Source organism: Leishmania donovani, chromosome 17 (assembly GCF_000227135.1).
Source record: "Leishmania donovani BPK282A1 complete genome, chromosome 17".
Lineage (NCBI taxonomy): Eukaryota > Euglenozoa > Kinetoplastea > Trypanosomatida > Trypanosomatidae > Leishmania > Leishmania donovani.
The window spans coordinates 652,373-666,809 of record NC_018244.1 but is presented as its reverse complement, the minus strand read 5'-3'; the positions used below and the strand labels follow the sequence as shown (position 1 = coordinate 666,809).

General features: G+C 59.2%; 4 protein-coding genes across 4 annotated transcripts; all 4 read right to left on the bottom strand.

Moving 5' to 3' along the window:
- Positions 1-237: 237 nt before the first annotated feature.
- On the bottom strand, positions 238-1,395 carry LDBPK_171580 (ferrochelatase-like protein; the record flags this gene model as incomplete). Its single annotated transcript, XM_003859965.1, has 1 exon — positions 238-1,395. One exon carries the CDS (start codon positions 1,393-1,395, stop codon positions 238-240), a length of 1,158 nt encoding a protein of 385 aa, XP_003860013.1.
- Positions 1,396-4,605: 3,210 nt separating this feature from the next.
- Positions 4,606-6,072, bottom strand: LDBPK_171570 (hypothetical protein, conserved; the record flags this gene model as incomplete). Its single annotated transcript, XM_003859964.1, has 1 exon — positions 4,606-6,072. The coding sequence occupies one exon, from the start codon at positions 6,070-6,072 to the stop codon at positions 4,606-4,608; it is 1,467 nt and encodes a 488-aa protein (XP_003860012.1).
- Positions 6,073-6,726: 654 nt separating this feature from the next.
- On the bottom strand, positions 6,727-11,025 carry LDBPK_171560 (hypothetical protein, unknown function; the record flags this gene model as incomplete). Its single annotated transcript, XM_003859963.1, has 1 exon — positions 6,727-11,025. The coding sequence occupies one exon, from the start codon at positions 11,023-11,025 to the stop codon at positions 6,727-6,729; it is 4,299 nt and encodes a 1,432-aa protein (XP_003860011.1).
- A 1,710-nt stretch (positions 11,026-12,735) lies between these two features.
- LDBPK_171550 (hypothetical protein, unknown function) lies at positions 12,736-14,283 on the bottom strand (the record flags this gene model as incomplete). Its single annotated transcript, XM_003859962.1, has 1 exon — positions 12,736-14,283. One exon carries the CDS (start codon positions 14,281-14,283, stop codon positions 12,736-12,738), a length of 1,548 nt encoding a protein of 515 aa, XP_003860010.1.
- Positions 14,284-14,437: the final 154 nt, after the last annotated feature.

Here is a 14,437-nt window from a genome sequence, read left to right as displayed (position 1 = left end):
GCGATACGGTCAGCCACGCACGCGAACACACCAGAAGAAGGGGGAAGAGAGAGCACAGAAAGTGGTCACGATATGTGGTGACGTGCGTTAAACGTTGCGTGCCTCGATATAACAAGGCAGCGCGTGTAGAGGTCAGCGCGCGTGGGATGATGGATGCAAACCGTGCAGTTGGGCTGCGGCAAGAGAGAGAAGGTCAACAAAGAAGGAGTCCCGCAACAGCGGCGCTGCAGCACCAACTCACGCGCCAACGACGGAGGTGAGCACCTTGACATGGGTGTCGCTGTCGTTGAGGCACGGAACGTAAATGAACTGGCGGCCGCCGCTCTGCTTGAAGACTTCACCAGCCTCCCGCTCGATCTCGTTCAAGGTCTCCACACAGTCCACAGCAAAGCCCGGCGCCATGGCAAAGCAGACATTCGCCTGCTTCGTCAAGAGAGCCGTGTTGCGGTGGGCATCGCTGAAAGCGTGCTTTCTAGGGTCGTGGGGAGGGAGGGGAAAGGCAGTCGCTGCAGCGTTGAGAGTAGGACCAAGCCACGGTTGATTACCAAACTGGGACTGGTAGACATGAACCAGGCAACCGCTTAGGGAGACGCCGGACTCCGCCTCGATGTAGGCCTTGATGGCGGCAGTGGTGGCCTCGCAGCGCTGCGGGTAGTCGTCGTGCTCCTCGACGTAGCGGACAGGGATGCTATGGTACGTGATGATGATACCAATCTCCGGGAGCTGGTCGGAGAGGGCCGACTTCCAGTCCTTGGCGGCGCCGGCCTTTGCGGTGACGTGTGCCTTGATGCTGCTCAAGAGACTCGATCCGAGAGCTTCGACATAGACGGGGTGCTCAGCGTAGTCGCGAATGGTTCGCAAGCTGGGAATGGAGCGGCGCCTTGTATCCGTGTAGAACTTAAACACCTCGTCGTAAATGCTCGCAGATGTCGTGGAGGTGTACTGTGGAAACAACGGGAGAACGACCAGCTCGCGGAGCGTGGCAAATTCGTCGTGTAGCGCCTTGAGAGTCGATGGGATGTTCTTGACGCCATAGCGCATTGCGTGACGCGCCACAACGGCGCCGCCTGACGTCTTCTCCACTGACGCCTGCACTTTCGCTGCAAGGCTTTCCGAGTACAACGTCAACGGAGATCCCTCGGTCTTACCATTAATGACCACACCAGAGTCACTTTTGATCCAAATGGCCTTGTACAGCGGAGTGATGCTGCGTGGGCGAAAGGGCAGGATAAAGCCATAGAGGACCGAGTGCCAAAGAAAGCGCGGCACGTCAATGACGCGGCGATCGGAAAGGAACTCGCGCAGGAATCTGCGAACCGCTGGCGCGGTTGGTGCAGTCGTGGTGCCCAAGTTCACCAAGAGGACGGCCTTCGTCGGCCCAGGTGCGCACGACATGTGGCGAAGGAGGGCGAGAAGAAGACGAGAAAGACAAACGAGTCGGAGGGGCGACAACTGCGTGATGATGACTCGATGGATGAATGGATGCGCTATCTGGCAGACGGTGGTGACTCTCTGAGTTGGCAACAGCGAACTAGAGGGCGGAGTGCAAGCATAGGCGCGCACCTGCTCGATCAACGAGGTCAATGGGGAAGGGAAGGAGATAAGAGAAACGCAAGGGGGAGAGGGCTGCTACTGCTTCAGGTGACGGGCAGAAGACCGTCAGGCAGAAAGAGGAAGAGTGAACGGCGGCAGAGTGGCAAGGTATACGATAAGAGGATGGGTGCAATGCTGGGCTTGACGTGAATGGAAAGTGCTGATCATCTCTTCCTGTCGGCGATAGTCCTCGTTGTTTCCCGGTCACCTTTCGTGTATGCTCGAGGTTTTAAGATGGAGTGTTAGCGCAGGGTAGCCTGGCGAAGATGTGCAGCAGTCATACATTTTCGGCAGGTGCTTTTGAGAGCGAGAAGAGATGCTGTGTTGCGGCGCCGCGGCGCCAGAAAGTCGATGAGCAGATAGCGTTGGCTGCGCGCCGTGTGCGGGCGACGACACATTACGAGTAGATTCCTCAGTTGTTTGCGCCGTCGTCATGTGTTTTTGTGTTCGTGTCTGCTCAGCACGCGTGCAGCAGCGTCGCACTCATTGCTGCTACGAGATCATCAGCTTTTACAGATAAGGGAAAAGAGGTGAGCGACGAAAGGTGCGATGCCGTCCTTGCAGAGATGAGCGACCACCCTTGGGACACATTGACAAGAAATGGGAGCGGCCGAGGGAGATGTGAGGCGATTCACCCAAGACAAGGGACAGTAACGGGAGGGAGGGAACCAATTTACGATGTAGCAAAGGAATTCCCCATTGGGCTCAGAGGGAGAACGGCAAACAGAGGACTACCCGGCAATCGGTTCTTGCCATGCCCGCGAGACGGCGAAGTCTTTGGCAAGGGAGCCGACGGGCACGTGAGAGGGGCGTGGATGGGAGGCGGAGGCGAATAAAGCGTTTTCATCTCACATTCAGATTCGAGGAAAGACGTCGAGGGAAACGGGGGGCCGCACTTTGGGTACTTTCCACTCTCATGCGCTGCTGAGCAACTCTTCCTGCGTCCGAACGACGTGACGAAATGCGCACATCGAACGCGACGGAAAGTGGGAGATTCCGCTGCCTTTGCGGCAGAACGTCCCTGTTGCGCGAATGCTGCTGTGCTCCGGCGGCTAGGGGTGGCCCATCACCGCGTGGCTGGCGCGCAGTGGCGAAGAGGCATACTTCATGTAAACAGCCGAATTCGCTCCGCGAGCGCCGCGTTCGCGATGATGCCTTTCCAGCAAGGGCACAACGTAACAGAGACACAAGAAACCGCGTTTCACGGAGCCATAATGTGCGTCGCTCCTCCAGGGCCTACCTCGCTGCACTCCTCAACAGTAACTGTGTGCTGCTGAGGTCGGCTATGCCTTACGCAAAAAGCCGCAGAAACGCAATCGTGAGGCACCCGCTAGCGTGAGTCGTTGAAATTCGGGGGAGAAGGGTACCAAAACGTAGGGGACGCCCTCAAGCATTTTGACGAATGCGGCGGACTGGCACCACCTCACGCGCGCACAATCACTCAGGTGGATGCAAGAGAGGAGCCGTGGCGGCGAGGGGCGCTACATACACAAAAAGACAAAGACTGGCAGGGAGAACAGAGCTGCGTACGATGGAAGGGAGATGAGCCGCAGGAAGCGTACGTCGGATGGCAGCGAAGTCATAGACGAGTGGAAGCATCCACGACCGCAGATAGATAGAGCGAGGGGAAGAAGCAGGCCGGGAGAGGAAAAGAGATCGAGCGCCTAACCAGGAACGCGCAGCTTGCAGGCGTTTCAGCGTGGTCGAAGAGGCGAAAATATCTTGACTATCCGTCCCCGTGGCGGCTATCCACCAGCTGTATTGTCTCTGCAGCATCGGGCTCCGGCAGAGACGTTGCACATCACCGGTGGCTCGGCGTGTACCCACTCGCTTCTCCACGTCTACTTCGGCGTCGACTTTGTGCTATAGGCCACGACAACGCAAGCGTGCGGCGAGCTCGGCAGTCGTCGCCGACGTCTTGTCGTGCTGTCTCCGCAATCGCTATCGCCGAGTCGACGCAGAGGAGGTAAGTGTGACTTTGTCTACTTCGGGGCGCCGACAAGGATGAAGAAGATGACCCCAATTGCCCAGGAGGCAATGAAAGAGCCGAAAGCGCGGCTGGTAGCTGCCAAGGTCCTTGCAGCGGCGGCAGCACTGGGAATTGGGGTACACAGTCGCAAGGACGGACTTCGGCGGCGGCCTTCAGGAAAGCTTCGAGCGCATCGCAGCGCACGTAGAAGGACTCATCACGCCACAGGAACGGGCTCTTGCCGTCCACGATGCTCCGCGCCTCATAACGAGTAGGAGATGTTACAGCCATCGAGGCACCTCGTCGAGTCCTTCTACTTCAGCATTCCGTACCGAGACCCGATGTCCCTGAAAGTCCACGCCGATGGACTACGTCGCCACAGTCTTAATGACACGCTGTCGTTGTGCCTGTGCTCACGCCACCTTTCTGCGTTGGACGGTTCCTGTGGGGTTCGTGTTTGCTGTTGTGCGGGTGTCCTGAAAGCGGGGCGCACGCTAGCGGTTTCGTATCCCTTTCACATTGAGCACGAAGTAGAGAGAGGTGGAATCGAGTAGACGGAGAAGAGTAAGCATGTAGGCGGTAGTGCACCACGGGAAGATGCGAAAAGAAAAAAGAAGAGGAGCGCCGTTGCGAATGCGTGTTCGCATTATGCGATGAAGAGGCGGCGGAAGTGCGAGGCAGAGGAGGAGGAGGGGGACTGGCGAAAAGAAAGCCATGCGAGAGTGAACACCGATCCTAGCATGAATACTCGCACGCACCATCACGCGAGAAGGTGCCTCAAGTACGTCTGTGCAGTAGCGGCAGAAGACGCAGCGGAGAATGATTTGAGTTTCGATTGAATGGCGCACGCTAACGGCATCTGCGCAAAAACGAGAAACCGTCCCGCCTCAACGAGTCAAAAAGTTTATTTGTCCGACAGAAACGCCTTCGCGTGTGAGTCGGTGAGCAGAGAGCAACGCTAGCTGGGGCCCGACACCTGTGCAGGTGTCCTTGTTTATATAGCTGCTGTCGACCTTGTCAGGGCAGCAGCAGAGGAGACGGCTCTAGGCTTCGTCGCCCATGCCGTAAAGCAAAACGTCGCGCACCTTTTTCAGCTGGGCGATGGATTGGACGTACATCTCCGTCGTCAGCGCTTGCTCCTCCGCTGTGGCGCTGGCGTCGGGGAACCAGTACTGCTCGAGGCTCCCTATAACCCGCGCCAGGACTTCCCCCTGGCGCAACGTTACCTCTGCCGGTAGCGCAGGTGCATCTTTCGCGTCGACAAGCCGTGGCGCCTTCGCGTGGCGAGAGAGAGGCGACTCACTGTTATTGATGGCGGCTGCGTACAGCATGTCGTCGACGTGCTTCGTGGGAGGGTACTTCATCAGCACCTGCAGTGCCCCTGCAGCGTCAACCGACAGGGCGTCGTGCACATGGCAGAGCATCTGCGCGGCGAAGTACAAGGCGATGCTGTTGTTCAATGCGAATGTAGTCTTCTGCTGCTCAACAATAATGTAGCGCTCGCAGAAAAGTGTAGTCCATATCCGCAACGTTTGCTCAAACGGAAACTCGCGCAAGAAGAGGAGGCGCAGCCAACGCACAAGATACACGACACTTTCAATCCCGTACACGGTGTCCAGCAAGTTCTGCAGCACAGGATCGACGCGCGAGAGCAGGTCCTTCTGCACCCGCTGGCACGCTAATACCACCCCACTCTGTTCTCCATGAGCATTGCTATAGTACCACTTGGCGAGGCACATGCCGCCGTCTTTCTCACTGATGACCCGTCGAAAGAGGGCATACACCGCAGCCGGCAGATCGGCGTAGACCAGCTCGAACAATTCGAAGAAGGCGGCCGAGCGCAGCGCCGGGTGCTCTTGCACAAAACGTTCGCCCAGGACCTTGTCGCGATAACAAGCGTAGTAGAGAAACGCCACAATCTCGTGAAATCCCTGCATGTAGTCCTTGTTCTCCACCAGGCTGTATTTGAGCAGAATATCCGCTACTGTCTCCTTGGCTCGCACGTCGTGAAAGGGAGGGGCATCCCAAGAGAGGCGGCTCATGTCCTTCGCCACCGTCTGCCGCACCATGTCTGCCTGAAACTGCAGCGCGTACGAGCTCTCCGAGGCGGGCGCGAGGGGGTTCACTGTGCACCCATCCCCACTCGTGCTCAACGCAGACAAGGGAGCAACTGCAGAAGGTGGGGGCAACGCATCCTCGCTGTCACTACTCGATTCGCCAAATTTTATGGCTTTTCCAGTTTTGCGTGGTGACTCACGAATAGACTGATCGAGTCGTCGACCTGCATCCTGCCACTGCCGCCGCCATTGCTCGCAAGCGGCTCGGCAGTCGTCAAGCTTCATGTCATCCTCCGCCGGGAGCGGCAGCGTCCCGAGGAAGAAGTGCCAACGCCAACTGAAGAGAGCACCCTCCTCAGCGTGTGGTTTGGCAAAATCCAGCGTGTCGCGAAGTAGCTGCGGCGTGAGTGTCCGTCTTTGGTGCTGTAGCACGAAGAAAGATAAGTCGTTCATTGCGCAGAGGGGATGGGGAGCCCAAGTGGCACTTGGGCCCGTGTTTTAGTGAGTGTGTGCACCAAAGGCAGCCCCACCACTTCCATCACAGTGGTCCGCCGGCTCGTCGTCTGTCGTAGAACTCTGCAGTGCGCATGACGGGGCGTGGTGGCACCGTGGAAAGAGTGCGGCACCAAGGAAAAGAAAGAAAGGCAGGATGAGAGGAAGAGAGAATGGAGACGCTTGCACTTGGCAGTGGTGCGCCTGTGAACAAGAGCGCCCGCACACGCAGGCACAGGCACATGCAGAGCAGAGTTGAAGGCGGGCGCCTGATGAAGGTGAGAACAAGTGCGCGATGCGTCTCGGGCATGCGGCCTTGGGAGAACCAGTCATCGACCACGGGTCCCCGCGAGCGCGCCAGCTCCGCGCGGCATCACCAATGGGCCCCCGGCTACGCAGAATACAGGACTTTCGCAAGACGAGTGGCGCACCACCGTTTCTCCCTACGGCACCGATTTTCACGCTGCGCCTAGTCGCTTCGACTACGCTCAGGTGTTTTGCCTGAGGTTATCATCGGCGTCGCTTCACGCTGGGCGCGGCCAAAACTGTCTATGAGTGTGATCACACTGTCCTGTGCGCTGATGCTCAAGTACACATTTACATCTGAATAGTGCGTCACGTGGGGCCTCCTCGCCATCCCGTCCCTCGCTGTTTTCCGCTCTGCTCTTCTACGATGTGGAGGGGGAAGACACCGTCCTTGTTGCTCTCGCCGGGGAACGTGTAGAGAAAGACGTTGGAGCTTGGGATGGGCAGCGCGCCCTTGGGCACGAGAGTGTCGTCTCCGTGGACGCGGAGCACGTCGTGGTCTCCAACGCCGTCAGATGAAGGCGTGGCAGCCGGCGGCCCAGTGCTAAGCGTGCGCGCGTCGCCAACGGTGGAGTGCGTCAGACGAGACATCTCGTCGCAGTACCGTTGCACCAGCAGTTGACCATAGTACTCACCAGCGGTGAGGTACATCCGTCTATCGCGCGCGGGCGAGCAGGCGTGGTCGTCGTCCAGATCGACCTTGTACTTGCGGTACGCAAAGCCGCGAAGAACGTCTGCGTACCGCAGTCTCAGGTGCTCATCGAGAGGAAGGCGCAGCGAGGAGAGAAATGCCATGAGATCGGCCTTGCTGGAGGTCTCACTGGTAATGCCGTCCGTCAGTGAGGCCGGGAAGCGAGGGAGTAAAGTCAGCAACGTGTCAAAGTCGCACGTGGGCTCGCCGGCGCCGACGCCTCTCTGCCAGGCGCGCCGCACGTCTACAAAAGGCTGAATAACGTCGGTGAAGAGGGGAACCGTGAAGACGACGACGGCCGACGCCAGCATGAGCTGGCTGACAACGAGGCTCTCGATGACGATGAATGAGACAAAAAAGATCACGGCGCTGTACGTGTGGCCGCACGTGGCGGAGGCATCGCTGTGACACGCGGCGCCGTCAAAGCATGCGTTCATGACAAGGTGCCATTGGTCAAAGGTGCTGCAGTCCAACAGCACCAGCAGTGACCGGATTACGGTGCTGAAGTTGCGCTTTTCGGTCAGGTAGACGCCGTCAGGGGCGATGTCGCCAAGCAGTAGCGTGCCCACCACTGCGTACGCATGGAGGACGAGTAGAGCAAGCGCGCCGGAGCTAAGCAACATTCGAATATGGCGTTTGGCAGGCAGCAGCGCCAGGCCTGTGCTGGCGGCCTTGATCAGCTTCACGAAGATCACCACGGTCACGAAGCGCAGCGATGGCGACGCGACGCCGACGACCATGAGAGCGAAAAGCACCACATCTGCCGCATACGACGCCCGAGTCAGGTACCGCACACCGTAGGCCAACATCCCCAGCAGCACTTCCGCTCCGCACAGCGCTACCGCGACGCAGTCCACCGCCACAATCATGCGTTTCTGCCACAGCGATTCGCCAGCGCAAGTGGCGGCTACAAACCCGCACACAACCACGAGCACGCCTTGCACAACAGCGTCGAAGACGGTGATCGGCCAGTGGGCCGGCTGGGCCGAGAGGATGCGGTGGCACAGTCGGCTCACAGCGGTGGGTAACGGCGGAAGGAGACGCTGCAGTTGCGTCAGGTGGGCAATACACTCGCGCGAAACAACAAATCGGATCTGATGCGGCGTGCGCTGTGCCGTACCCAGAGAGTCCATCACGACGCCCCGCAGCTCAGCAATGAAGACTGCCGCCATTGTACGAACAGCAAAGAAGCGGATGAGCAGTAGCGAGACAATGAAAAAAACGACACAGTAACCGGAATGGTTGTAAGTCGTCATCGTGTGCGTGATCGCCATGGCATCGTCCATGAAATTCCCCCAGTGGTTCACCGTCGTCATGGCAAATACCGAGAGGAGCGCGGGCCCAAAAGCGTCGTAATGGAAACCCGCCCGCACCCACCTCCGCTTCCGCACACTAGTTGTGGGCCCCGTGTACCCCATCACGGTGGTGTTGTAGTCGCCAAAGCAGTCGGCCGAAGTAGTGACGGCGGCATCGCTGCAACGGAAGAGTCCGCCGGCAAACATCTGCATGGCGGTCACTGCAAACGCGACGTAGAGAAAAAATATGAGCGGAGCGACCCTCATCGTACACCGCAAGACCTTCACAAGCTCCACGAACGACTTGTTTGGGCGCTCTTGTGTGGTGAAGAGACGGGGAGTGCGAATAACCCGACCGACACGGAGAGGCGGGTAGGCAACGGCGGCAAGGGCGAGACCGTTAGCGGCGAAATCGACCCAGTTGAGCGGATACCGAAAGTAGGCAGGCATGTACCGTGGGCGTGCTTCCCGGTAGTGATCCTCGCCGTCGCTCCAACCTTGTGTTACGACGCCGTAGGCAAGCCACTTCATAACCATCTCCACGACGAACACCACGAGGCAGACGATGTTGACGAGGTGAAGCGTGCGTTCGGTGTCGGCGTCGAGGTGGCGTCGCTCAAAGAAGAGGGCAACGACGCCGATTGCGACGCACAGTGTGCTGATGAGTGTGTAGAAGGGGGATCCAAGCACGCGCAGCAGCAGGATACGCACGGGATTCATAGGACCGACGAACAGAAAGGCGTCCCCGCGTACGCGAAGGCGCTTCTCTGTGGCCAGCTCAGCAGCTTGGCGGCCTGGACGGCGGCGCCGTCGCCACCGATCGGCTGTGGCACCGGCGTCTGGTGACGGCGAGAGGTCCCTGGCGCCATTGCGAGTGTCAACGGCGGCGCCCGCGGCCGTGGTATCATCTTTTTTCAGCGGAGGCAGCAGCAGCAGCGGCGGGAACGCGTTACTGCAGAGCGCGTCCTCGTCGCGGGCCGAGTCGCGTGATCCGAGAATAATAATAGAGCTGCCAACTGCGAAAAGCATCATACGGGAGAAGAGCTGCAGCGAGAGAAAGAACAGCGATCCAGTCGCGATGGTGCCGCCCTCGCTCACCGCGACCATGTAACGCGTCCACATGTCACCTGTGAAGGCGCGAAAGCAAGCGAGCAGCGCGGTCCAGGCGGTGTTGAAGTCTCCGTTTCGGATCGGCGCCGGTGCTGCTCCTGCGTCGTAGGTTCCTGCAAATAGTTGCATGCCCAACAACGCGTACAGCGTAAGTGTCGCGGATGTAAGAAGAAGAAGACTGAGGAGACCTTTGAGGCGGTACTCGTACCGGTAAAGAGGACAGAGGTACTTGGCAACGCGGACGCAGCGGAGCACCCGCACCGCGCCAACAACGCGATAATTAAAGAGTGAGGGAGCGGTCAGCTCCAAAACACCACTCACGGCGGCGAGAAGGTCCGCATAGTTCCAGACATCAACTGACGCCCGCACCAATCCGAACGCCATGAGCCGGAGCACAGCGGGGACGATGAAGAAGACCGCCAGTGACGCAGAAATCGCGTGAAGAAGGCGGGCCGCCGAGTCAGGCGTGGATGTCGATACCACTGCGAGCAGCATGACGCTGCTCACGGAGAGCACCATAAGGAGAATCACAAATGGGAGGCTGTCCACCAGAGACGCCATGAGAGGAAGCAGGGGTGCGCCACCAGCGCCGGTGGTGGTGGTCGCCTCGAGAGCACGCAGCGCTGCCCGAAACCCCAGCACGTGAAGATCGCGCTCAAAGTCGCGCACGTGACGGGGAAATTCACGCGCGACAAGGGTGCCCTCTGCGGGAATGCGCGAGGCGTATAGTGGTGCCTGTTGACCACCGCCGTCGCCACTCAGCGGGTTTTGTCTTCGCACATCCCCCTCCACCTCTCTGCCGTCATCCATGGAGTGCGTGCGCTGGTGCGCGTGCGTCGGTCGTGCTGAGCAGTGCTGTCGCGTCTTCGGCCATGCTGGTAGTGTCTGCACGCCGCAGTCCTGCCGCTGCCGTGCTGCTGGCCCCACCTTCGCAGTAAAGGAGGGCGCGCACCATGTGTCGACCGGCGCGTAGGCGCCGTGCACCACGCTTGTGAGGAGTACGAATAGGAACAGGGAGACGAGGGCGACGACGACGAGGTACAGCGCGGCGCTGGCGCCTTTGACGTTCATGATATCTTCCAGGTTTTCAAACCACATGTCCATCGATGCCACCTTGAACATGAGCAGCAGCGCAGCCCCAGCATTGTCGTACGTGAAGAAGCGATCGCGGTGAGCGTGCGCTATGGCCAGGCACTGCACGGTCACTTCCGCAGAGACGGTGGGACACGAGAAGCCCACGCCGCAGGCCGCCGAGATGTTGCGCAACAGAAAAGGTAGCGTCAGGTTTTCGTACGGGCTAGAGCCGGTGGTATTTGTGATGTAGCAGCGCTGGTGGAGCTCCCCGCCCACCCCCATGACACCGGTGAGCCCCAGGGCCAAGAGGCACAGGCCCAGGGTGATCATCACGTCGAGCAACCGCGGAAAGGCGCGGCAAAGAGGGACCAGCTGCTCCCTCCACCACGGCACAAAAACAAAGAAGCGCAATGGGCGCGCTGCCGCGAAAGCCCGCATCCAGCGGATGTGGAACATCGGAGGAATCACCTGGAGGAGGCCAAAGACGTTTGCCCCGACCTCGACCCAGTTCCACACGCTGCGCAGGAAGCCGTGTGAGCCCCCGAGGAGCCCACAGGCAATGATCTCTGCCACCATGCGCACCCAAAAGAACGCGAGGCAGATTAACTGTAGCGCATACAGAGTAGTGTAAGTGGCAACGCCTAAGTCGTATCGTGGCTGTATCGCCAGCGCCATCGCAGTGCTGAGGCACACGAGGACGACCCAGCTAATCAGCACTGGGCGACTCCCGACGAATCGATAGCAGCCGCGGCGCAGAGCGTTTGCGGGCCCTGGACTGAAAAAAGGAGCTCCGTCATTGCGGGTGACCGCGATTTGAGTCGGTGACCAACTCTGAAAGGTGTCGGCGCGGGAGCTCGCCAGGAGAAGGTACTGCATGAGGCAATGCCGATGATGATGGGTGTCTCCGACAAGGCGACAAGAAGTGGGAAGAGAAGGTGCGCAAGAGCGGTGGGCGTTTGATCGCCCCCCACGGGTAGACACATCGAGAGGTAGAGAATCAGAGGCACGCGTGGTCGCCTGTTGAATCAATGGTGACACGTCACCCAGCAAGCAGGAAGATGACGAAGGAAGAACAGAGAGAGGCGAGCAGCTCAACGCATGAATGGAGCGAGACAGCGAGCGGGTGTACATGGGTGTGCGTGTGTGTGCGCACGTGTATGTGGGTGGGTGTATTCGTTGCTGTATGCCTCGGAACGTGGTTTTCTAAGAACTTCACGACCTTCGCGAACGCTCACAACGGAGGCACGCGAGCGGGCATCAACGGGTACGCAGCGAGCGCCTTCGATGGCATATGCGCGAGAGAACACGCAGCAGTCCTCTATGGATTTCCTTCGAATCCATCCGCACTGCTTCAAGAATTGCGAGCCGTAGGCGCTCTTCCTGTTGCCTATCGACGGTCTTTTCCGCCTTCCATCACGACTCGTAATTTTTTTCTCTGCGCTTCTTTTCAGCGGTGGAGCCCCACCCTGAGGAAGAGGCCCCACTCATACCGCACGACGAAGAGAGAGACAAGCACACAGGCAAGCAAAAATACGAAACTCAGCTGAACGCCGCACCCCACCGGCCCTGCCACAGGCCACCCATCGCGTCGTGCGACGCAGCCCCGGACGCACGCCTTCCAGCAATGCGCCGGCTCAGGCATCGGAGAGCACGACCCCCTGCCGCAAGCTCCACCCACCCACCACCCGCCCCACACGTCGCTCCCACACGGCGCCCAGACCTCCCACACGTCGTCGGCACTTGGCCATGTCCGCACCGCAGGCGGTTCGGCATTTGGCAGGGATACAGCAGGGGGAGGGGGGCTGCTCGGCCGCCTTCCACACGGAGAGCTGGGTGCGGGACCCTCAGACGCCACGCGCGGAGAGCGGTCTCTCTGTGTGTGTGTGTGTATGCCTGTGCCCCCGCCGTCATCATGGGGGGAGAACAAGCGAGCAAAGTTTGACAACGCAGGCAAATGGGGAGGCAGCAGCATCAGGCGCTCAGAGGCGTAGGAGGAGGGAAGCCGACGGAACGACGCGTCCCTCCACAATAAAAGAAAAGCAGAACGAAAACGACAGCAAGCTGGAAAGAGAGAAGCAACAGTGTCGCTCAAGTCACCTGTGGTCTCCTGAGCTCATGAACGCCGTGAGCGATGGCACGAGAAGCGCTCTATAATGGACTTTGCGCTCGCGCATCAGCTGCGGGCACATCCGTTTCTGCAGTCGGGCGCTTGACGGCCTGAGAAGCGCTCCCGTTCCCGGTCTCGCAAAGGATTTTGTCCTGGGCCTTCCGGCGCAGCTGCTCCTTTACAAAGAACAGCATCCCGAGGCTCACTGCGGACACGAGAAGGGTGATGAGGAGAACGTAGAGGCTACTGTCCATAGTTGGCTTGTCTCCGAGAATAAGAGAAAAGACAACCATGCCCGCAAAAGACACGAAGCACATCGAAGCGAGAACGATGGTAGATGATACGGTCTCAGGGCAGGGGTATGTTAGCTCCACCGCCAGCTCCATCACCACTGGCACAATCGGCAGCACCAAAAACGCGAGAAACGGGACTAAGATGTAGAAGGCAAGCGTCACCGCGCCCAAATTGGTCGGCGCCTTGGCGACGATAACTACCACGAGTAACAGCGCTGTCGAGATTGCCGCGAGTGTCAGCGCTGTGCATTTGTAGTAATGCGTTCGATCCACAAAGGTGCCTACGAGTGCGCAGTTCGCGGCGCCACCTAGAATCCCAGAGAAGGCGAGAATGCCTGACTTGGTCTCGCTAATGCCGAAGGGTTCTAAGAGCTGCGCCAGTATCCCGGCGACGGCCGTGAAGAAGCCTGTAATCAGACCGAAGGCAACCGTCAGGAGCACAAAGTTTAAGTGCTCAAACTGCGACTTCAGGAACTTGAGCAGCGGCAGTTTGTAGTGTTCCGTGGACGTGAACGAGGGACGGTGCTTGGGCTTGTCGCTTGCGAGAGCCAGCATGAGGAGCAGCACCAACGTGGAAAAGCCGAATTGCGACCCCATCGACGCCCCCCACTCCTTCCGAGTGTTATGGTCCGGCAGAAAGATGACGTTCGGTGAGTAGAACATGCCGACCGCCATGCCGGCAAACCCCATCAGCGACGCTACCGCCGTCGCCACTGTTCGCTCATTCGGGGGGAACCAAATGCCGGCGATGAGAGGGGGCAGGCTCAGGAAGAGAATCTGCCCTCCTGCCACGAACACCTGGGCAACGACGAGGAGAGGGTACTTGGGGGCCCAGACGGCAACGAGCTTCAGTACCGAAGCGAAGGCGTTCAGTGCCGCGCCGATGATCATGCCATAGCGCAGACCTACCTTATTGTACACAAAGCAGCCGGGTATCACACCAAGCACGTAGACGATCGGAATAAGAAGGATGAGGAGGTTCACCTCGAGAGCGCTGACGCCGAAGTAAGTTTGTGTCTCGCGAGTGATCGAGGCAAACGCGACGTACTGCACTTGGTTGATGAAGCCAAAGGCAGCGAACAGCGCCACGATGACGAAGCGAAACGGCGTTGCTTTGATGACATCATCCGACTCGCTGCCGTCTCTGCAGTTCTCCGCCACACTGACAGAGTCTGGTAGATGGCTGCCGCCGAACTTCTTTGCATCCTGAATCGAAGGGAATGAGGGCAGCATAGACTCCTGGGCGCCTTCAAGCCCCCTCTCTCGCGTTTGCAGAACATCAGATCCGGTTAGCATCGGTCTTCAAAGCAGCGCAGCCGTCAATGCTGGGGGGTGAATGGTTGGTTGCTGCTGACGGCGGGTAGAAGTGCGCGTGTTCGAACGAGTGTGTGTGTGGGGGGGGGGGGGGAAAAATGGGGGGGGGAGAGAGGGGGGGAGGGGGGAGGGGGGG